Raw genomic sequence first — 24,653 nt, forward strand, 5'->3', positions numbered from 1 at the left:
TGATAGCAGTCCCTGGTGGTCTAGTGGTTAGGATTCGGCGCTCTCACCGCCGCGGCCCGGGTTCGATTCCCGGTCAGGGAACTTGCTTTTTGAGCTTCCTAAGACAACTCAGTGTGCTTCTTGTTGAAATTAGATCTCTCTCTCTCTCTCTCTCTCTCTTTTTGTGTGTGCATTTTTAAGCAGGTAAAGGGTGCCATTTGATTGCTTTGTACATATATGTCTAGATTCCCTGTTTTTGAAGCATTTAAAAACACCGTGAAATCCTTCATTTAGTATGACAATCATAATATAACTACTTGACTGTTCTCAACTATACATTAATTTGCTTTCATCGTTGTGAAGGCGCATATAGAGACGCCTTCACAAGCTTCCACTGGAGAGCGCCCTCTGCCGGCCGTGGTGTGCACAGACGATTGCAACAGATGGCAATATAAAACTATATAAAAAAAAAGGTAAACATCGAATGGGAGGGAAAATGAAATGATGGCCTGACTGGCATCACTAGAGCTGCAGCAAGTGGTTCACATTCTTTTGCTGTAGTGTATGCATTTTGAATTCCCTCCATATGTAATTATGATATACGGTCAGTAGAGGGTACTGTCATACAGTTAACAGTGTTCTTACTTTATCACCTACCTCCTGTGCCAGACAGACAGACAGACAGACACATACACACACACACACACACACACACACACACACACACACACACACACACACACACACACACACACACTCACAGAAAGAGAGAGGAAGCACAACAACATCAACAACTACTAGACAGTTTTGATATCATTATTTCTCTAAATTGAAATAACTGAAAATGTAAATAATGTACAAATAAATACACAGATGGACATATTTGCCTCAAAATGCTCCTTATTACTGTGGCAGCATGCCGTCTCTAACCTGGTGGTTCCAATAGCTGAGCAGAACGGCGAAATGTGCTGGGAGATTGCTGTCAGTGCATCCTGATGGAAAGATAATATCCCTGTAACTTCAGATGAACCTTCTCAGTGTAGCCTCGAGGCTGAAGAGCCAACTCTCTCCAAACAGATGCAGTCAGAGATAGCATAGTTTTCTTTAAAGTGGAAAGGGCATGCTTTCTCTCTTCCTGCCTCTCTCTGACAGATTATCTCTTCTGTTACCTGACATGGGTTAGGCAACACTTCGGATGCTGCCAGATTTATCTCGATCACCTTTGTCAGCTACAGGAAGCCTTTGTCTGATGCCTATCTTTGTATAAACAAAAAGTGCTTCGTCCTCTCCATCCTTTTCTTCTTGTGTGGCTGGATTCTCTCCTCTCCTCTTTTTCTTTGTCATGCTCCCGTGGCAAAGTACACAGAGTGAGATGGAAATACACATGCTCTCTAATGCCCAAGGATGAGTGGCTAAAGCCATAAACTGTTTGTTTTTGCCTGATTACTGAAATAAGGTATTAATCTTGACAGAGACTGCTCATCAGTCTGTCGCAGGGCTTACTCCAGATGAACATTAGCATTCACACCTACAGCTGTTAAGAGCCTCTAATGCACCTGGACTATATATCTTTAAACCGTGGGAAGAAACCCAAACAGACACATACTATAACATATACCATTAAAAAACCTATTTTACGCAATGTTTTTGTGTATTAGTAATGACAATAAGGCTAGATTACTCTACTACGGTGGCCCTGAAGGTCAAAACACAACATTTCAGGAAAGACAACAACATTTCACATTATGGAAAAGGAGGACCAACGTTCTTGTTTGTGATTGAACAGTACAATTTTGTTGTGTTTTCTGAAATGGTTTTCTGAAATGTTCTTATGTTATCCCTAACGTTGCTGTGTTTGGACCTTCAGGGCCACCATACAGCAAATGCTTCCTTATTTCATCATGGTACATAGAAATGTTAGTGTTATACAAGCGTTTTACTGCCTGAATCATCGTGGCAACGCTGATCATCATCAGAGTTCAGTTACTAGATTTACATCTATGGCTCTTCTCTTCTAAGATTTAGTTTTTCACATAGCGTGAGTGCAGAGTGGCTGATGACAGTACATTCCACAAGCTTGCGTGTGGTTAGGGTTATCTGACTCGCTGTGTGCTTGCTTGCGTGCATGTGTTGTGGTTGCTTTTGAAACAGATTCACATCTCTTCACTTCTTGCAGACCTAAAAAAACCAAAAAAAACAACAGCAACAAAAAAAAGCGATCTAAACAATAAACAATGCCCTTTATTCGATGATACAGTGCCTACACACAGAAAAGCGCACAGACAGAGTGTCACAGTGCCCACAGCTGACCGACTATAAATCAACTTCAGAGAGGCGGTTGACGCGGAGGAAAACCCCTTTTTCTCTCCGTACCCACCTCTCCCTCTGGCTCACTCCCGCTCTCTCACACAGCATTTTTCTATGACAGCACCAAATACATACGTGCCCTCCCTCCTCCTGTTTTCTTCTTCTCTATTTCTCTCTGTCTCCTCACGCTCTTCTTCTCTCCTCCCTCACTCCCATTGGATGCCTCTGCCTCTGTGCCCTGGGGGATTATGACAATGGGGATTTTGTTTTGGGCATCTGTGTCTCCTTGACTTGTTGAGAAATGACTAAAAAGAGTAAAGCCCAGACACAATATGTCATAGGTGTTGAAACGGCTAATACCATGCTGGCATTACTGTTAGGCGGCGCGCTGGCTTACGCGCTGCACTCCATTGCAGAGCGAGGACTAGAGCTTTGGAGTTAAGCCACGGGGTCGTTTCTTAAAGACCAAATACGTTTTTCTTTTTGTTTCATCATGTTGAGATATGACATATAGGCTTAATGCAAATCTGTGGTGTGCTGGTGTTGCACCAACCGCTCAATTAAATAGTTTCAAAATAATTACTGGAGATAGAGCTCAGTCCAGGAAACTCAGCATAAAGGGCCAATATGCAAGAATTAGTAGAAAACATTTAAGGTAACCTAAAATATCTACAGAATGCAAGAGTTTTGAAGTCCCCTCATTGATGGCATTATTTTGTTTTGCATACGTAGTTAGCAGTTACTCTGGTGATATGCAGCAGTTATTTGTTGAGAGAATTAATTTTAGAGGTGGCCAATTCTTACATATTGCACCTTTAACAGAAAACTTAGTTTAAAAATCAATATATCTGATAACCTGTGAGCTTAGACAACAGTTAATGCTGGCATCCAGCCACTTCCTAGCAAACATTGCTGTTTGATAGCATTACATGATACAATAGGAAAGACATAAATTATTTCTGATATGTCAGTGCACATCTTGGAGATGTTCATTTAAGCCTGCAAGAAAAAAAAAGACACTCGACAGTAACATTAGCTTGGAGGAGGTTCAATGCTGAAGTTATCAAATATGTTGTTTTACCTTGAAAGATGGCCTGATGTCCCTCCACATTTTCAATACATGTCATGTTTTAATGCATTTCCATTTCTGCACCTGAGTTTGAGAAAAGCAACTGATACCATTGTACTGGTTCTCCCATAAAACTATTGTCCCCAAGTGGTCAAAAACGACTGCTTTCTGTATTCGGTATTTATACATGTGATTTCCCCAAGTCACAGTTTGTTGTTTGCAGTTTGTTAAAAGTACAATATGTAAGAATTGGCCACCGATAAAATTCACACTCAAAACAAATAGGGGGAAGTATACTGTGTAATCAGAGTAACTGCTAACTGCTGCTAACTAGCGGTTTAGACTGGGAGCTCGGGGACCAGGGGACTGTTGGTGTTTACACCACTAGCACAAAAGCTTTGGACCATGACAGGCCTGGGCTAGCTGGTTAGCATGCTAACTGCAGTACACTGACATACAATACTTATATATTTCCCCGTTTAAAGACAGATCCTTGGTTAGGGTAAGATGACAATATCGTGCCCAGCTGACTTCCTCCAAGAAAGTATTACTGATGGAATTGAGTTCCCTTCCTGAGATTTTTTTTTCTCCTTTGCAAGAATACATTTAAACATCTGAAGTTTCACACCACCTCGGGGAGCTCAGATTCACTCAAACTGACAGCTAAAAAAAAATTAAGAAAAATTAAATAAGAACTCACGAAACAGCTGAGATGCTGACATGACACACGTTTGTTTATTGTTTTTTCATTTACAATGTAAAAATCACGTTGAAAAAGCATTAGCCATCATCTGTCATTGCTTTTAAACCATAACCAATATGGAACACATTATTTTTTTTACGCCATATCAATGCATGCAGTTACATGACTTGTGTAATCATGTTGGACAATGTCATGGAAAAAAATGGAGTAGCGTTTCTTCAAACCTTTTTGTTTCAGTCACGGTTGACATCGCTGAATCTGGCTTTTGACATCACAACTCTTTTTTTCTTCTTCAAAAATAAAATAAATGTTCAGAATAAAAAAGGTGCATTCCGTCAGCGTGAAATCTTATGAAACATAATACAAAATATAAGGGTAATGGGCTTTGGGTAGAGTAATAAAAGAACACATTTATGCTGCTCGTAATACAGTCTTCCAGCAACGCTGTATTGTAAAGCCAATAAATAAAACAAAACAAATACTGTACATGGGTCACACAATTCATTTGTTCCTTCCTGAAACTTGAGGATTTCACATTGATTTGGTGACAGAAGACAACGTTGTAGCACCACTGAGTATGAAGGTCAGTTTACACAGCCTCAGAATAGTTCTTTCATATGATGTTTTTCTCTCTCCTTTTTTCTCACACATGACAGCGCAAAGCTTCCTGCTATTGTCCAGCTATCGAGGAAGCCCTCTTTGATTATTCCCAGCCTGTTTCTTATCAAGCCTTAGAGCATAATTATGCGTTTCTTTGAAACATCCCTTTTCATAATCAGACCCAAGATTTCCAATTGATCAAGAATTGCAGTGCAGACCAGGGCGTAACAAATGTTGTTGCGTGGCAGTGCCTGAAACCTCGTCAACCGTTTTTTTTTTTTTTTTTTCTCTGTTGGCCAGCCGTCAATGGCCTTTGGTTGACTGGAGAGGTCGGATGTCCTGGGTACGGATCTGTTCAGTTACATACAGTATATAAACAAAGCTGGGACATTTCAGGTTTTCAGTTTCTGTTGGACATGTCAGTCCTATTCGCTTTAATCAAGATTCCCATTTCGCTAGTTCCTCCTCATAACTCTCTCCTTTATTTGTACTGTCCTGATCACATTCCTGTGTAGTGCTGTCAGCATCAAGTTCTTGTATCCAGATGTCCGGCATCGCAGGGAGAAGAAAGGACACAGCAACTCTCTCGCACTTCCATTGAAATGTCATTTGTTTTTCAGTGCTCGCCACACGCTTCAAGCAAAAAACAGTCTTTTTTTCGAGCATGGACGTCAAATATGTTTTTTTTTTTGTCTGTCTAACTACCTATCTGCCTGTGACACAGACAGAGTTGCTCCGTGTGATTATAGGTTTGAATTTGAACAGGACTGGCAGCACTGCTTGCCGTAGAACTTGTGGTTGCAGACTCCATGCTGGGGCACCAGATAACACCAGTTGAAGTAATCCCTACAAGCGAGGTCTGTGGAAGAAACAGAAAAGAAATGAGTCATGGGGTTGTTTGTATTCCAATAGGGTATTTTGAGCAGTGACAGACTGGTAATGTGGAATTTGGGCAGATGCCAGAAGGGCAACCCTGAGATAGCTTATCTCAGCTCCCTCACAAGTGTCAAAGACACTTCACTACATGACATCCAAGTTCTTTCAATTCCTTCACAATGAACAGCATCAGCAATCTAATCAGTATTTATACACCACTACCAGTCTGTATATCACAGTCATGGTTACCCTCTACAGTCACAAATTTTTATATCAGTCTGCATTGTTTCGTAACTAATTGTCTTATTCAGATGTTCAGAAACATGCATGGTTTGAAATAAAACAAATCTACCTGCATATTTTTATTTGATTATTTGTTTTGCAAAAGTTAAAATGAAGCAATGCCTTCTGGGAATTTGAAGACTGAATCTAGTAGGCTGCATCTGCCTGCTTGTTGAAAGCTGGGGATTGGAAGTTGGAAGCTGACTGAGATTCAGCTAGCAAAAAATGAATCAAGGCATCAAGAGACACAAGGCGCGAGCAGAGAAAAAGAGAGAAATCTAAGAGAGCACTGTTGGCTGGCGGTGAACAATGCTGCAAACTGACTGAGTTGTTTTTAAAATCAAGTGCAGCTTGGGCTAGCACTAGCGCTAATACTGCTAGCACTAATGTTAGTGACACAGCTGAGCCAGAACACCTGGGAGAAAGACAGGACAGCGAGGAATATGAGCCAGAGCAGGAACAAAACGAGCAAGAGGAGGATGAAGAGGTAGACATGGATAACTGCATGACGGTAAGACATGTTTTTGTTATGGAGCGGCTGGCTCTGATGATTTATTGATGTGTTTTATGCATTGGGGTTGTGCATTGTTCTGGTGCAGTTGTTTATAGCATGGGAATTGTCAATTTGGGGCTGAAAATGCCAGGGCCGATTTTTGTTCCCAGTCCGTCAGTGGTTTTGAGACAACCGACTACAGATTAAAAGAAGCGAGTAGCACTACATCATGTTGGAGCTTGGTTACCTTTCTTCTCAGGTTGAGGGCAGAAGTTGGTGTTGCAGGCCTGGGACATTGAGGGTTTCAGATGGTGGGCACAACCAGGAGAGGGCTTCCCTTGGACCAAACACTGGACCGTTCTGGCCTGCACTCCTCCTCCACATGTCACCGTGCACTGCAGAGCACAATGACACAATACCTCGATGCTGGACACGATGGGATTGTTGTCACTCTGGTGTCAGTCAGTCAGACGTGAAAAGTGAACTTACCTGAGACCAAGGGGAAGAGTGCCATTCTGCTCGAGGTGGAGGCTGGGGGAGGGGTTGAGGCGGGTAGGTCCGATGGTACGTGCTCCATCGGTGGAGTGGGGGGGTGGTGCGGATGGGGCACTCAGCCACGGTGCAGGGCCTCTGGAGCTCGACCGTGGGCTTGGGGACATGGTGGCACTTCTTGGCAGCGAGCTCTCTGTATTTTCCTGCAGTGTCCTGTATGAATGAAACATTCATGTAAGTTACCGATTTAATAATGAACACTATATTGCTCGATTTGAGCGAACACAGCGCACAGAATACGCACCTTCTCTGCACACTTGATGAAGCGCGCCTGAGAGCCACGGCCGCACGTGACTGAACACTGGAGGAGAAGACGGAGAGAGAGGAGACTTATTCACATGAGCGCCACAAATATTTGACATTTTCTACCACCATGTTTGTTTTAATTGAGTATTTTCGCAGCGGCCTTTATAACTGCTCTAGAATTACCTCTTGCCACGTGGAGACAAACCACTGGACTTTGCGTTGTTTCTGGCAGCGTTTGATGAAACAGGATTCTTGACTGGCGGGTTTCGGCAGGCCCGCACACACACTGTCTGTCAGAGTGTGTGTCTGGGCACCTGGGCTGGTGCTCGTGCACAGCACTGTCCTCTTCCTCAAGCCGTTGCCACACTTTCGAGAACACTGTTAAATAAACCGAAACGTGATAATGAAGATATTCTGTATATTCATTTTTCTGAGTACATCTGTAGCATATCCACCATTTTTCACCATTTCTCTTTTCACTAAAAGTCAGGATTTGTCACAATTAATTCGAGATTTGGCATAATGTGGCTATTAAATGACTCAAAGGTCACAGGCTAAAGAGCTTAACAAGCCAACTATGCACAGAAAGTATTTCAGCATGGCTACAATACAGTACATTCACATTCTCCACACAGTGACCTATTGTGCTTTACTTCCTTTATAATTCCTCTAGGTAGTCCAACATTTTCCCCCAATGTTCATTCTGATCGTATGCACACATCCTATGGCACAGCCTAAATCAGAACCCTGGAAGCGTTCCACTCCATCGAAGAAAACAAGGGGCTGTGACGCACTACACTGTGGCACAGCGTACCAGAGAGGAAGTACACTGGACACCATTTGTGGCAGGTAGTTAAGGATATTTGGGGTAAAATGGCATTCAAAAGGGTTTAATGGTGAGAGAAGTCACAGTGCACAATGTATAAGAATTGGACAGAGAACAAAACATGGGAGGTCTCGGCGGGCATATTCATAGTTTAAAGCCACTGAGATCACCGCCATAAAATGTGGTGAAGCCATCAAATTTAGGGTTCACCTAACAACGCAGCATGTAAGGCTCTTCACACTGAATGGCGAGTGTGCAACTTTTAAGTGTTTTTTTTTTTTCCCTGCTGTGGAGAACAACTACAGCAAGTATGCATGTACAGACTTAAAGCTATGGAGGCCCATTTCTGCCATTGTGATGGAAAAAAGCGGGACATTTTAATGAGAGACTTTTGTAAATAATGACTCACAAAAGTGACTCAGTATCTCAGAAATAATGAGAAACTTGAAAAATAAGACTTTAATATCTCATATCAATGACTTTTTCTCAAAATAACATAGAACAACAAAATAATTAAATAAAAATATGTCAGACTGTCCAGCTTTAGTCAAAAAATTAGTCGACTAATCATTTAATTAAAAAAAAGAATCTACAGAGCTTGTAGAAAGGTGCGATATAAAAGTATTTATTTTCCTTAAAAACATTATTATAGTTGTGGATTACTAGTAACATTAATTATGCTATCAATAACCTTTAAAGAAAGTTTGTTGTGACTTTTAGATACTATGTAATTATCTAAAGAATTGTTCTCATTATTTTGTGGGAGTAGATTAGTAGGTTCTGAGTAGGTTATTTATTTCCAGATATAAAATTATTACAAGACAGCTTCTCTTTATAATCATTTACAAGATCTTTTTTTTTTTTTATCACACTGGCAGAACTGGGCTTCCATAAACACTCGTGTAAGCACCCCGGGAAAAGCTGTCACTCGAGATCACTTTCACACATGCTTACCTGTGACCACGGCCCAGCGGTCCAGACCGGCGGACAGCTGTGTGAGCTGCAGGCCTGCCTCCTGGTCGGGGTGGGCTGGGCGCAGCGAGAGTCAGCCAGGGCGTCTGCGTTGGTCTGGCTGGTTCTCTGGACGCACTGGACCTGCCGCGTCTGCTCCCCTCCTCCACAGCTCCGGCTGCACACCCCCCACTCTCCTACAGACCAGCTGGGACAACACAACACAAGCCTGCTGAGTCAACACGCACGGCTCCTCAATCACTTTACTGAGACAGGCCTGCGGGAATTCACAAATTGACATGATTACTGTACAATGATAGCGCTCGCGGCGGACCCCCTGTGCAGGGTCTAAGCCACTTCTCCTCTCTTATGGCCTCTGCAGCTTCTTTTTTCCTTCAGGCGCTTAAAAACAGAAGTGACTATAAAACTTACTGTATGTGTGACAAAAGCATTTCTAAACTTGTATCTTTTTTTTTTTTCCATTCTTGGTAGCTTTTCGTAGAGAACTTCTTGGCAGGCAATAACAACAATGTGAGTAATAAACAGAAAGATGTAAATAGGAGCATCTGTCTTCTGCGACTGAACTCCGGTCTTCATAAATCTCTGGCTTCAGACGTGCTGGAGTGTAGCTCTTGAGGGTGTTAAGATATTTGTTCATGGCCAACTGGTTTCAGAGCAAGTCAGAACAGCCGAGACACGGGGCTTTTAAACTGAAACTTAAACCTCACACTGCATGGTTTTAAAACCCGCTCCTTGCCTAAACTCAGGCCCCCGTGACCACTTACAACTAAACCACGTATCACATCACCGCGTATTTCTTTCATAATTACATCTCCATTTGTACTGCACACGCTTGTGTGTGTTGGCTATTACGAACCTCGCACTTTCAAGAATTATAATAACCATCCTTCATATTAATGCATCAATTATCTAACCCTGTTGAGTGCTCTATTTGGGGCATTTTTTTTCAACACTGCAATGCCCCACATGTCTAAATCGCCTCATCCCAGAGCCGCCCTTTTCCTTCAGTCTTCCTCGGAGCCTCTACGGTTTGCGTCTATCCCAAGTGATCCAAAACCCAAGGTGCAGGCAGCTCAATCCCTCATCACGCACTCTATCATCCCCTCCTCAAACTTCACCCCGATGCAGCCGCCCTGCCTCCTACGATTTACCCCAAACAAACCCCGAAAACATTGCCGTCAGCGCATGGATTTGTTTATATTAACAGTGTAAACTTTATTTCTAATAATTTGGTGCATCACTCGCTTGGAATGTTGTATAAAGGGGATGAGACGGGTATAGCTCCAAAGGACGTTATATATATGCGCGACTGAATCTAAATACATTCAGACGGAGAAATTCCATCTGGTGTAATATACGTTGCGGCTTGTCAGGAGGAAGATATACACTGGGGTATCATCAAAGGGTATTTTGAGGGGGGAAGACGATAATGTAGAGTCTGAAAATTTCTATTCGGCGGTTTACTTTAAACATTTAACCGAGTGATCAACACATACATGCAACATGTTCAACACGCTGACGTGATATTTATCGGCCCATGGCACGGACAGAGAAGCTCATGGTGTCGTTTAATACGTACATAGATGTGAGAGGAAGATCAACTTAAACCATTTTTGGAGCCATATTGTGTCTTTCAAGATCTGAGACTTACTGTATTTGGACACATTACACTTGCGCCGTTGGCTTCAAAAGCAAGGACATCTATGAATATTTCAGTACTTAATTGAGATGGCACAGCATTTTTATTAAGGGGGCATACAAGCTTGAAGTGGTTGAAGCTGGGGTTGGTCACACTGTAGAAAAAAGCAAAATTTTGACCCAACCGTGAAAATTCCCACTTGCACTGACTGACTGCCCCGTAGCTCTCGCTGGCCAGCTGGGAGATGCATTAGCAGCTAGTTAGCAACATGTCCTCTTAGCTTTTTAGACTAGTAAATGCATAAACAAACAGCTCTTTTAAATGCCATAATCATGTATACACAAGCAAAATAATTGTATTATGACGGTTAGCCTACTCCAGCTGTTTACTTTGTGCTAACATTAGCAAATTTATTTTTCTCAGCGCCTGTGTGCCTCGTGCTACTGAGGAACAGTCTCAGTGGCTGTGCACTAGCCGCAGCACATCGTGTCATCTCTAACCGTGTCTCACCAACATGTGAGAAAACACCTGATACTATCATAGTGTACGTAAGCCACGAACAATGCTATTGCCAGTACTCACCACTGGCAAGCTAGCATGTTAGCATTGGGAAATTTTAGATGCACTTTCTATACCTTTCTCGTGCCACTAGCTAGCTGATGGCTTTAGCAATGCCTCTGCCTAGCCCTGCGCTATGAGTGCGAAATGGAGGCAGGCAGTTATATAGCGACAGGTAGACAGACAGGAAGCCTGTTTCATATAGGCCGAACAAAACTGCCACAGACACACACGCTGGAATTTTTTCATTCATTTGTCAGAGCATGTGAATTATTAATTGCTGTCAGGATGTCAATAGGTATTCTACAACTATAGGCTTAAACGTGCTTCTATAATAACTTACTGACACCAAGAAGGAACAGATGTTGTGGAATTATTATGCAAGAACATTCACAAACTTGCTGCGGTATGACATCATCCTGGCATAGGGAGTGAAATCTTATTGTGGCTCTCTTCGTTCACTTTGTCACATCTTGGATATATTTTCAGATTATGGTCTGACCAAGAGTGGGAGAAAACATGTGAATGTGGTGGAGGTCACATAGCTTTATTTAATACCTTAATGACCCATAATATACTGACTGATGCCATATCAAGTTATAAACCACCTTCTGATCTTCACCTCGCCTCGTTATTTATTTATGTGTAAGTGTTACTGGGTGATGAGTAAGCATCACACTCTCTGGACAGAGTGTTAGATACCCTCTGTGGTCTAAATGACGCTCATCAGGGTCATTAAATAACCTCCGGTGTAATAAACCAGTGTTTATAGCTGTGCCACTGTATGTGTGTGTGTTGTTTATGCCAGTGTGAGGGTGATTCTCCGCTTATATCTGTGTATGTCCACACGGTGAGACGGAATGATATCATGCTCTAAATGTGAGCGGGCATCGGAGACCTTTTTCCGTGATGTAATGCCTCTCCGATCCAACTTCCTGGGTGCAGACACAGCAAAATGAAATAACTGCAGGGCCTCAGAATAGTACAACATGATGGGCCACTGACCACAGCCAGCTTGTCTTGTCTTAGCACGCATGTTTTGTCTCAGCTCACAGTTTATGCACGAAAAGGGCCCAACAAACACTCTTGGAAAAGTTGTCCAGATACGCAGTGGAAAGAAGTCACATGAAGACAATATGTTTCAGCTCAGTAAAAAAAAAGCTATTGGACAGAGGTACACGTGAAACCAGTTCTGCTTGATTAAACCATAAAATGGAACTCTAATATAGTAGGATACACTAATCAATGTGATCATCAGAAACCTGAGCACTACAGCTGCTATGTTGTGTGTAATGAATGTTAAATATGAAATCTGAGATCTAGATACACGGCATAACGTACTGCAAATAACTGTGCAAAACAGTTATTTGACCATGCAGCCTGGAGGCTTCCAATGCAACCAATACAGAAAAGATAGCTTAATATTATTATTAGTGCACCAATTTTATGCTGTTAAATGAGAACTTTTGCTTTTTTTGTTTATTACAGTTTGAAAGACGATGGATAGTGGAAGGACATTAGGCCATATTTCAAACAACACGTCAGATCCCCAACATTTATACAAACCCACAACCTGGAACACAGCGGCATAACATTGTTGTTGCAGTCGAGATTCCCACCTTGAGCGTGACATCAGGGGAAAACTGCCGCTGTGTGAATATGAATATGTCTTAAAGAAAACACTAAAAAATGTCACATATTACTGAATACAGAACATGACAAATACCAAAGGAGCTTTTCAAACACCTGCTTCCACCTATTCATATACACACACAAACGCAGGTACACTTTGGCAGCCCAAGCTGTAGATAATGAAGGAGATAGGCCCAAGAGATGAGGGTAAACAGCTCTGGGATTACTTTACAGCCACTGTTATCACTGCTTTCCTCAGCTCAGAGTAAACACACAAATCCATTAGTGACTAAATGCCGATAGGGGTGGTGTGTGTGTGTGTGTGTGTGTGTGTGTGTGTGTGTGTGTGTGTGTAACTTTGCAAGTGGTGGAACGTGAGAAATAGAAAGCAGGAGAGAGAGAAAAGAAGAAAGCTAAGTGGAAATGAATATTAGAGACGCATGTGATAACCACAAGGGAGCAGGGGAGTATCTGTGAAAGAGAATATGGTATTTGGACATATTTAGAAATGACTTTTAAAAGATACAGACAGTGACACAGACAAACAAGCAGTCGGTGAGTGTTTGTCAGAAAGCCACAGCCCAACAAATCCCTGCTGATAGACTGGAGCTGAGCACAACAAAGTTTGAACGACAGCTGTCCTTGGCTAGCTCTGTTTGGTGGTCAGTTTGTGTGTGTGTGTGTGTGTGTGTGTGTGTCTGTATATGTATGTTAGGACAGGGTTGGACAGGTCAGAGAGAAAAAGACGTCACATCAAAGTGTCCAGGGCCATTAGGGTTATGTTTGCAGCTGAGCCTGAAGCCACCCAGGTAATGGACACTGCAGTGGTGGTCTTACAACGAAGCCTGCTGCTGCTCTGTTCAGTATGTGTGTGTGTGTGTGTGTGTGTGAACGGGTGAGAGGTGGGACACGAAGGTCTAACAACTGACCTCAAAGGCTTCACCTAGGAGAGAGAGACAGAGGAAAACAGAGGCAGACAGTGCAGACAGATTGTGTGTGTGTGTGTGTGTGTGTGTGTGTGTGTGTGTGTGTGTGTGTGTGAGTGTAAGGGGGAGGCTGAGGGGAAAACTGAGCATCTGTTGTACCTACAGTATCCTCAGGGATGAGTAAGCAGTTAAGTACTGACTGAAAGCTGGAATTGAGACAGTCACTGTCTCTGGCTACCACATAATGCTAGTGCGATCCCACAACGTATATGAGCGCACAAAGCCTGAATTGTTTGTTAAACCCACAAAGTGTGTGAGCAAGAGTTTCCTCGCGTCCTCCTTCATGTAGGCTCTCTTCTCTCCTGAGATGTTTCCTCATCCATTCACCAATAGGGGTACAATCAAATTTTCCACCGTTAGCACAGCATAGAAACATAATATACTGCATAAATTTGGTCCACGTTCTGTGTATGTACATAGTAATATGTATTCCCACACAGGCTAAAACGTGCCGTAGTTGACTGCATATTTATCAACCCGTGAAAATATTATAGCCAGTGCGACACTTAGTGGCGGTGATGTTGAAGCCATGTGACTGCAGTGTAGTTTCTTTATAGCCCAACATTAGCTTTTTACTGGCGATTTCATTTACGCATCAAATGTCATAAAAGTGATGTTCTTGCCGAAGAAGATTATCTTGCTGAACAAGACGTGTAAGTACAATAAACTTTTGTTTGCCACAGATCTTATTTTCCACAATAATCCAAAATTACCAGGGCAAAGCTAGGTTCCCCGTTAGCCACTCCTGCCAGGTATCTAATTCAGGATTTTCTCTGAAAGTGTTGTCTTCTGAAACCAGTCTTGCTCTTGTTTCTTTACTGTCTCTAAATGAATCACATCCAAAGACCTTTTTCACGGGAGGCAATTTGACTTTACAGACACTATAGGAGCAGCGCAGGTGACACTAATATTATTAATGTTGTTTCTGTTGGCAGTCAATGCAATGCAGCCATTAAAAGCGTTATAAATCACACCTGTGATTGACAGGCCAAAATGTTGTCATTAAAAGTGTATCACACTAATTTTGTTTACCCCTCTGCTTGTGTAACAGACTGCACTCTTCAGTTGACAGTGGTGAAACTTTCTGTTCCACAATTACCACAGTTTATCCCGAAAGTTATGGTTGTAGGCGGAGTACAGTGGTAGCCGTCCTAACATAACACTCACAACTCTGAGCGCAGGCATTTTTTTTTTTTTAGCCAGGGTGGGATTAATCTGTAAAGCTGGCAGTGGTGCACTGTGAGTCCCTGATTGTCCTGAATATGAGAGTGAAAAACAAAGCAGTTAGGACCACATGTTATACTGTGCAGCACATTACTGCACACGATGACACAATGAACCACAAACATGCCATTATTACTTTAAATGTCCGAGCTAACAAAGCTCTGGAGGACGTGGCTTCCTTTTCCTGAGGCCTTTATTTAAATATTTTCTGTCAACATGATCAGTAGTTTATGTCAGTGAATATGAGACAGCTCTGTGGTCATCATGCAGGATTTTCCTAGGATACCTGTTCCAAAACGGAGACAAACTGAGCAAGAAGGAAATATCAAGGCACTGACACTGTGGGGGAAAAATCCCCTTCAGAACAGCTGTTGGTTACTATAAAACATGAGATAAATGGTAACTTAACCGGGATTCCATGATTTCAGTGCTGATTATGTAATATTGGTGCCCAAGCATAATACTGTATCCCTGAGAAAATCTCTCCCTGAAACAGCAGACAAATAACAGTTTTCAGCAGGTGTCGGGACACAGATTAAGAATGAGATGACATCATGTGAGCAAGACTTCAAAGACAAAGCGTCCAGAACAAAGGAGAGGGAGGAAGATTGATTATGGATGTGCTTCTGGAAATGTGTGCATCAGTGTTACTGTAACAGATTTGGTTGCAGTGCTTGACGTTGGGCCTCAGTGTCCATTGGGTGGGGTGTAGTAGGGGACACTTCAAATTGTTCCTTGGAAGTCTTGATGAGAGGGTGAGAGAGTTTGGGTGGGAGTGAGGCTAATAGTAATTGGATACCACCACTGTTCCTCTCATCTGTGTGTGTGTGTGTGTGTGTGTGTGTGTGTGTGTGTTAGAAGCTCAGTCCTTATGCTCTTGGCAACATGATGGCAGCTACAGCATCATGAAAACTAAAAAAACAAACAAAAAAAACATACAATCCCGAACACCGCACTTCACACTCGCCATTACATTTCAAGCACTGCGCAAACACTCAAAGTGACTCATAGCATTATATGCACTGATATCCATTCTCTGGACATCCACTTGCAACACTGACCAAGATGAGGTCAGTGTCTCAGCTAAAAAACCCTCTCTGCTCGTAAATCAAGGCACAACGTGTCCACAGTATCCACTTCATTTGCCGGAATCTGGCTGATATTTCTGACCATTGCTACGAGTGAACTTGGGGATCCTCAGAATTGAGGCACAGAGGAATTGACGACTCAACAGCAGCTGTCAGATAAAAGCTCTTGTTATTCCCTGGGAGACAGGCATCTACTGTACTATTACCGACCTGATAAACTGTGCAGCGTGTAGCTCGTGTAGAGACTCTGACTCTCGTCCTCCTCAAAAGAGAAGCAGTTGAGTGTTATGTAAGTTTTACATTTGATCTAATGGCATATTTAAGAAGTTCTCCCGTGTTTGTTGCAGTTATGGTCCATAATCTTGGTGAAAAATGTCAAAGATAAGGTTACTGTTGCATCAGTCTTTGTGTTTAACCGCGTGTTGAAGAGGCTTGCATGAGGCTTTAGTAAGATAGATGCTCAGTATATGAAAAGTTTGGAGGGTCATATGTTTTCCGTTGCAAACATTAGCAACATCACAACAACAACATTGCGACATCTTGGTAAATAACTCACTAGTTATGATAGTAACTATACACAGCTTTTCTTCAAAGGCCAAGGAGCAAATTATACTACATTTTGTCTTTTGTAGGGTGACAGGTTACGTTAAAAAGCCCCACTGATGAAAGCATGATAGAGCGTCTGTTTTGCTCTTTATTACATTTGGAGATAAACTCCAGCAATCCTGGCCAAGCTCATTATCCCCGATAGAATTTCTTCTGCCAAACACATTGGGTGGACCGCATCCTAAATGCACAATACAAACAATAAAGCATTACCTCTGTCTTGCTTGCTCAAGCTTATAAGCTAAGCAGCCAGAAAGGGTTGTGTTAGTATGAAATTATAGTAAGATACTTTTTTCCTCATCACACCCAGGTATATTTGTTGATCCAAGAACTTTAACAGGCACTTTCTGGTTATTTGTAGCGGCAACAATGAACATCAAAAACATTTTACAGTAATGGCGCATTTATCCAAAAGTTTTCCTGTTTTATCTTAAACACTAACCTGCAACTAAACTCAAATGAATTAGCTAAATATGACGGCTTGTCTATTGTAAAGTTAGCTAAACAATCTTAACATCTCATCACATCAACAATCAATCCAATTTGTGCCATTAAACCAGAACTAAGTAGCTCTACACTGAAATGCCTGACAATGCTGTTTCTTACCATATCTCTGACATGGATCACCACTTGGTGAGGATGATGACTTCTTGTCCTGCTAACATGCTTCTCACGCTACCTCCCATGTAGACACAGTGTTAAGCACGAGCATTGGGATTCGTGAGAGAAGTACAACATTATGTATCTTTTCTGTATCTTGTACCGTTGACCCTCTCTTGCAGGACTTATGTAGGCGCAAGAGATCAGGTCTGCGTGCTATCGAAGAAATAACTCCAACCACACATGCTGAAAATGCACTCAGGGGAAGTAATACCTCAGCAACAGCTGCTGTAGGAATGACACACTGCATTTTTGTTGGTCACAGATTTCATTGGTATTTAGAGCGTCTGTGGCCAGTAACCTGATGTAAATACTATACAGTGTGTATGTGTAAACATCTCCAACCAAAAATGCATCTCTTTCATTCTGATGCTTGTGCTGTGGCTTTATCAAAAGAAAGCACATTCTAATCAGCGGAATCTCAAGTTTCCCCCTCATTAAAACCAGCGATATCCCAGGAGTGTTTCGTTGATTTGTTCTCTGGCCAGCGGTTTTACCCTTCATGACACTGTCCAGAGCAGCGCAGACGAGGGAGGGACATTTCCCATGTGTGTGTGTCTTTTTATGTGTGTGTGTGTTTGTACATGTCCTGCCTGTCAGCGGGCGCACCACTCCCTATGATGTCCGCAGCGCTGCAACACGTTGACTGATCTTTGATCCTCTGCCTTCGCCCTGTGTCAGGGGTATAAGACAGTGACCGAACCGATCGAGCTGGGCCAAGATCCCTCAGAACCGCACCCCGAAACCGCAGAATTACTCGTGGTCCTTGCTTTTTCTGTCTGGTATCGTCATACATCATACAACATGTGTTAGTGCCCCTCTATGTGACAGCGACATTACACAACATCGAGAAAAGCCCTCTTGGCAACAGCAACCTGGAAGCTAACCTCAATCTATGATAACATTTCCTACTTTGGTTCCCAAATGCAAATAAATCTTGAGCTTGTTTCTGGTGCACACTTGTGGGAAAAAACTTTCTGAGGATCAGTAGGGGTTTAGGCGAACACCAACGCAACACCAATTAAGCTGGTGGTGCATTTTACATAGAGCAGTGTTTCTTTAAGCACACATTAAAGAGCAATGTCTCTGGTGGGCCTTGATACAGCTGGAGAACTAACGTTTTTCTCGGAGCTTGAGTCCTACAGTGATGCTACATGTGAAAAGCTTTATAAGTCCTTGGCCTGCTGCTTTAAGCAAACACAGAAGCTAACTGTTCCTGACAGTTGGTGAGGTATCACACCGAACTGGATTGATGACACAAACACAATATCCAGGGGGACTTCCCCGTGTCTCGCACACATGTTTTGGCCAGAATGTAAGTTATTTTTTTCATTACATGAGAGGAAAATGTCATCATTATAGAGCAGGTGCTTTTCTGGGCTGGGAAAGGGTGAAGAATACAATCGGAGCGGCCTGACACACTTTATTCACTTTATTATGAGGAGATAGTGTGGGAAATTTGGGAGAGTTGACTCAACCAATAAACAGCTCTCTTTGACATTGCATGTCAAGAAATTACAGAACAGATGTGTAGGTGTTGTAGAACAGTAACACATGGCAGTCTGGAGGGGGAGGTGAAAAGGACAGAGAGACAAAAGACTGGTGGAATTGGTCAAGAGATTCAGAGAGAAATGACAGAAAAAAAGGATATTAAGACAAAGTGGAGAGAATGCCTAACATGCTGTGCACTTGCATGCTAAGCTCAAATAACTATGTCAACCTATTTAGTTGGTGGCCCCTAAAGCTGCCTGCTGAAGTTCCAACCATGAACATGCATGTACAGAATATCTTATCTATATCAACAGCGTTCCTGGCTGTCACATAGCCTACAGTCCATTGAAGAGCCCTCCCAGTGTACTCCAACTGCAAGATTGAATAATTGACATGTCCTGAAATCTGTCTAGAAGTCGACAAGGGCCAAATATTCAGTCTTTTTCCATCCAAAAACAAGAATCAGGAAAATATGAGGAACCGTCTTCTCCGCTAAAATACCATTTTTAATGATGTCCAGATTGAGAGCCAGTTGAAAACGGAGTGCAGATATGTTGATGAGGTCATTCATAAATGTTTGAAGCCACAGATTAACATTGTCATTACTCTGAGTTGAGTTTAATGAGTTTGTTTTTTACAGCCACACTAACGGCTCTGTGAGACTGTTTTCTGGCCCATTGCTCCCTGAGCTAAACGCTAATGTAGATGTTAACCTTCTGGGGACAACGCATGTCAAATACTGTGCCAATCCATCCAATAGTTGTTGAACCAGTTCAGTAAAATAACATGGCTTAAGGCAGAACCTGCCACGATGGAGAACCCGTTAATTCCATGACAAAGCTTTATTTACCGAGTAGACGCATTCACATCACTAAGACAACACTAACAGGCAATTGAATGAACGAAGACATTTTTGACTAATGGACATCAATCTAAGCGTTGCGAACTCCTGTGAAAGTCAACTGCTTGAGTTGAAGCATCTGAACAGTCCTGGGGAATATGAATGATGATCACAATATGAATGATGATCACTAGAAATCATTAGCAGAGCTCAAGGCAATGAGTCAGTGACTAAAAACTTCCTCCACCCAAGTCATACTCAGCCTGTTTTCTAAAGATCCGGCTATCTTCATTTCCAAACAAAAAGTAGACACTCTTGTACTCCTAACCTTCACTGTATACATGAAAGTAAACAAGTAGACTTTTTTGGACTGTGAACCTAATCCAGAATTCAAAATTGTGAAAAATGAACGTGAACTAGTTCATCTTAATTTGTGTGAATAGCGCGCAACACTGGCAAATAAAAGAGCAGAGGGCCTCACCTGGCAGGACATGGTTGGGTGTTGCAGGGCATCACTCCAGTAGCTGGTCTTGATCTGGGATTACAGTAGGATGTATTCACCTGCACCCTCAAGTCTTTGTAGCATGCTGACTTGGTGTTCATCTGGCCTGTATGGGTAACATTTCAGTAAGTTCACGCACACCGTCATGAAAGAATAACATGTTTTTTGTTTAGAGTTACACTGTCATCCTAATTAAAACCAATCTACAAGCTCAAATACATACAAATCTACAGTGATAGATAAATTAGTATATTGTAGAGTGGTATATTGGAACTAGACAACATTGCTGTGTAAGTCATAGTGAGCCGAGCTGCTTCTGTTGGTGGCTTCCAGCACACAAATGCAGAACTGACAGTGTTGTTTAATTCATGTGAAACTCAAATCCCAGCCACACAGATCGCCTGGTTGGTATTTGGCCTCAGGCATGGTCAATCTGCACATCTCAACTCACACAGGTCAGTTAGTCAGTCACACTCTTTAATAAAGCAAATGACCCCCAACCCATCATGGCCTACAATCACGACACAAAGAGGTGGAGGTGGTTAGGGTGGATTGCAACAGACCTAAGGTGGGGAACTTTAACCTGCGGTGTCAATCAGTAGAAACTCTACACTGGGGGCTTTGTTCACACCCATGCAACTATAAGCAAATGCAAAAAAGGGGAAAAAAAGACACCACTCACACACTCACGCACACATACACCTTTGTCCACTGACCTCCAGCCTCAAATCACCATGCCAGGGTCTGCCCGGGAAATGTGTGTGTCTGTGTGTGTGTGTGCGTGTGTGTTAGTTTAATACTAGGTCTGGTGGGACAAAGGCCACTGGTCCAAGCCATGCGCGTGTGTGCATGTAATAGCAGGTCTCCAGCAGAACAGGAGGAGGTCCCACCAGTCCCAAACAAGAGCTACTTATGTCCCCGCAGTAATGATGGGAAACACTTCCCTCTCCATTTAACCTGCAGCTAAAAGCCTTATTACAGATGAGAGAGGTCAGACTGAGCTTTAGATCCTGACCCAGATCGAAGATCTAAAGGTGATCTGTCTCTTTTCATCGACACATTTGACTTCGAGATAATCTTAGACTTAAACATACGAAAAAAAAAAACCAAAAAAACCACACACACCAAAAGGTATCAAAAGTTATTGTTATTCATGTCTACACTCACCTCCGGCACATGTTGCTGAGCACTGGGAGCGTATGATTGCCCACGTATAGTTGTGTTTGATGTGATTCCTCTTCTCATCAGATTTCCTCAGAGTGTATTCCCAGCGTACACCTGGGTTCCAGCCCTGCAACAATATCTATGGAGAGAGAATGTAGTAAGAAAAAGGAGATGAAAAGATATAGAGATAAATATAAAGATAAGAAGTAGCATACAATACTGTCTATAGAGATAAGTAATTCAGTAAGTCAGAGGAATGACGACAGGACTGAGTGGTGTTCGCTAATTCCCTACCTCTATGATGAGTGTTTCATTGGTTGGGCCAGTTGATATGAGGCTTTCTGGTCTGTTGTATGGTCTCTTGTACTCGAAAATGGCTCCAGCGATAGGATGCCTGCCTGGCCAGTCCACCGTCCAGTGTCCGTTCAGGTAGTAGCGTCTCTGGGTGTCCCTGATGGCGAGGTAGGAGCTGGATGTATTCAACTCCACCACACGGATACTCCGAGCACCTGCTGGGATGGTGACCACCCCGTAGTACTCTGAGAAAGAGCAGAAAACTTTAAACAAGCACCAAATGCTGCAAGAAAATAACAATCATGACTTAAAAAAGACAAACCCTGAATAATACGATCTATGACACCAAGCCAAACACACATTTTGGTAAATTATGGTAAAAATGTGGTCTCTGTTAAAAGATTCAAGAGAATCAAGGGAGTCAGGGTTACTTTTATTGTTATTCTTCAACACAACAACATGATTGTATGAAATGTAAGCTGTCCCTTTATGTAAGACAAGAAAAGCTATTTTTTCGTCGGTGTGTTGAGAATGAAACTGTTACAGCCTGAGAAGGGAGCTGCTCCGTAGTCTGGTGGTGCAGCAAAGGATATTTCTGCCGTCTTTTGCCAGATGGCAGAAGGGTAATCAAACTGTGGCTATGGTGGATGTGATGTCTTTTAGAATCCTTTGGGCTCTGTGCAGGTGCCTCAAAGGATACCAAAAACACAACACGCACCTAGTCAAATTATCCACTGTCGTACCACAGGACTATGGAGCAACTTAAGGAATAAATGAGAAAAATCATTTAAAATATCTCAAAAGAATCCCCCAAAACCAATGAACTGAACAATTTCACTACTCTGACTCACGGTTAGTATAATGCTGCTTGGTGTACTGTCCTTTGTAGATCTTGCAGGTGGAGTTGTCTCCTTTACACACCCCGCATGCATCAGGCACAGCTTTGGAGCCCAAAACACGGTCACAGCCCACTTTCTGTGGGAGAAAAACACACGTCACTTGTTTTTTGATAAAAAAAGTAGCTCATACACACAAAATGCAACAATTCATAATACCATGAAATAAATTACAGCAAATTAAAACTACCATCATTTATCCCTCATGTGCTGACAAGTCCTCTTTCATGACATTTAAAACAGATGTGAAAAACATCACAGCAGAGATGTTCTCTACTGCTGAATCCATTCTCGAGTGTTGTAGCTCAACCTCAAAGACTCCACGTATGATATCATCTTCAGAGAATCTAGCACTGAAATCATGCGTCCATCAAATCATGTTACTGTCTCACTGCTTGACATTTAAAAGTATTACCTCACACAGTCCGTCAATACAGACATTAGAACTGTCCTGTGAGCAGAGCGTCCCATCCTTAACTTTGCTGGCCAGGGCGAAGAAGAAATCATAGCCCTCAGCAAAGCAGTACAGCTTACAGACATCTTGATCTGGAAGGAAAGAAAATACCCATAGTGGCAAAAATGTTTACTGCAGCGGCATGACTCACAGCTTAAAACCTCTCCCCACTGTGCCTTTATGGAAGTCTCACCATCCACTCGGGTGTACGGCCTCCAGGTGTAGTACCATCCTCTGAACTGTTTGCTGTTGAACTCTGCGCACTGCTGCGCTCTGTAGTCAACGGTGTTCAGGGGACAGTCCTCAGTGTTGCAAAGTTTGTATGACCTAGATGAGCCCTCGCAGAATTTTCCTCCATATGAAGGTCTGCAGAGAAAGATTGAAAGATATGTCATCAAAACAAAACTCAGTTGGTGTTTCACTGGAATAATTTCCTTTGTAATGTCCTGACTTCTAAAGTGTGTAATGGTGAACTGTGTGAGTCCCAGTGGAGCGCTGGTGTCCCGCTCATGGTTTAAATAAGGCTTGCACATTAACTAGTTGGTCGATTTCACTGTCAATCAACATATCAATGGTGATGGTCTTTTTGTGTGCTGTTATGGCAAAGCTAATATGGGAAAAAAAATTAAAGTAGAAAAAAAGTTTTGGCCTGGGTCTTAAAGGACGTACGTAAGCAATTAGTGTAACACTTGGGCTGCAGTTAATACCGGGTATCAGTGTATGAACATGAAATTCTGAGGGAGAACAACACGTCCGTTGCATTTGATCTGAGTGAGCAGCAGTGTCTGAAATTACAAATAACATTGCATTTCACTGGAAGTCTTTGTATCGGCACGACTAATATGCGAGCAAACCTGCCTGTATGTGCGGCAGAGCCTTTCTGAAGGCTTCTCCAATCACAGGTGTATAACCCCAGGCTGTGTTCCTTATCCCTTCCACGGGACAATTACACCTTCTGTAAGCCCTCCAATCACATTGTCACTTATCTCTTTCACGCTCTCAGATTCTCTTCCTTTATATCTCTGCATTTCATCCTTTTTCCTTTCTAAATCCCTTCTCTGTCATCTTGCCTTTCCCTCCCCCCTTCCTCTCTCTCTCCCCCCTCTCCTGTCTTTGTCTTCCTTGCCCGCCACCACCGTCTTTCCTCCCTCCTCTCTCCCGTCTTCTACTCATCACTCTCCTTCCAATTTAGCCCACAACTTGTCAGGATCTTGGCATGGTATGATAAAGGGGAGGCCCCAGCATTTGGGACAGGGCCCCCTTACTGACTGGCAGTGCAAATAATCCTGAGTGACTGATGAGAAGGGGACTAAGTGAACAGATAAGTGATGAAGCGACAGACCCAAGTGAGTGATCTTCATTATTTTAATCACGTGTCTTTATATACTCTTGGCCTTCAGTCAAGCGAACACAAACAGTACGGACCATCTCTGTACCAAAGTGTCACTTGATTAATCTTCTGTAAATCTTCCGAATAAAATTAGAATGAATATTTTTCATGTGATTCAATTTTTTTTTGCTCAAATGGGCAACAACAACGTAGTAAACAGTTAGCTTCTGTTGTCAGATTTTAGTTTGTTGAATCCAAACCAAAACTGTTTTTTTCTGATTGTTTAACAATGTTGACATCTTATCCTCTCAAATATGGTTACAGATTTTCATTAAAGAAATATTTCCATAAAGTACTCCTTTGCTCCATTCACTTTCTTGGAT

The 24,653-nt window shown here is 42.4% G+C and overlaps 1 protein-coding gene and 1 non-coding gene across 2 annotated transcripts in view; one reads left to right on the forward strand and one right to left on the reverse strand.

The window, feature by feature from the left end:
* Positions 1 to 9: 9 nt before the first annotated feature.
* Positions 10 to 81, forward strand: trnae-cuc. The gene has a single exon. It is a non-coding gene; the product is annotated as a tRNA-Glu (tRNA).
* A 3,987-nt stretch (positions 82 to 4,068) lies between these two features.
* LOC119005696 (A disintegrin and metalloproteinase with thrombospondin motifs 16) overlaps positions 4,069 to 24,653 on the reverse strand; it is a 54,508-nt gene continuing 33,923 nt past the window's right edge. The window contains exons 13-24 of the mRNA XM_037073557.1: positions 23,134 to 23,306; positions 22,902 to 23,032; positions 22,442 to 22,565; positions 21,591 to 21,835; positions 21,300 to 21,435; positions 20,112 to 20,238; positions 8,888 to 9,092; positions 7,291 to 7,485; positions 7,106 to 7,162; positions 6,799 to 7,014; positions 6,557 to 6,704; positions 4,069 to 5,517 (exon numbers count right to left, since the gene is read on the reverse strand). Coding sequence (XP_036929452.1) covers positions 5,402 to 5,517; positions 6,557 to 6,704; positions 6,799 to 7,014; positions 7,106 to 7,162; positions 7,291 to 7,485; positions 8,888 to 9,092; positions 20,112 to 20,238; positions 21,300 to 21,435; positions 21,591 to 21,835; positions 22,442 to 22,565; positions 22,902 to 23,032; positions 23,134 to 23,306 — 1,873 coding nt within the window. The 3' untranslated portion in view covers positions 4,069 to 5,401. The remainder of the gene's footprint in view (positions 5,518 to 6,556; positions 6,705 to 6,798; positions 7,015 to 7,105; positions 7,163 to 7,290; positions 7,486 to 8,887; positions 9,093 to 20,111; positions 20,239 to 21,299; positions 21,436 to 21,590; positions 21,836 to 22,441; positions 22,566 to 22,901; positions 23,033 to 23,133; positions 23,307 to 24,653) is intronic.

The sequence above is a fragment of the Acanthopagrus latus genome, chromosome 17 (genome assembly GCF_904848185.1).
Source record: "Acanthopagrus latus isolate v.2019 chromosome 17, fAcaLat1.1, whole genome shotgun sequence".
Lineage (NCBI taxonomy): Eukaryota > Metazoa > Chordata > Actinopteri > Spariformes > Sparidae > Acanthopagrus > Acanthopagrus latus.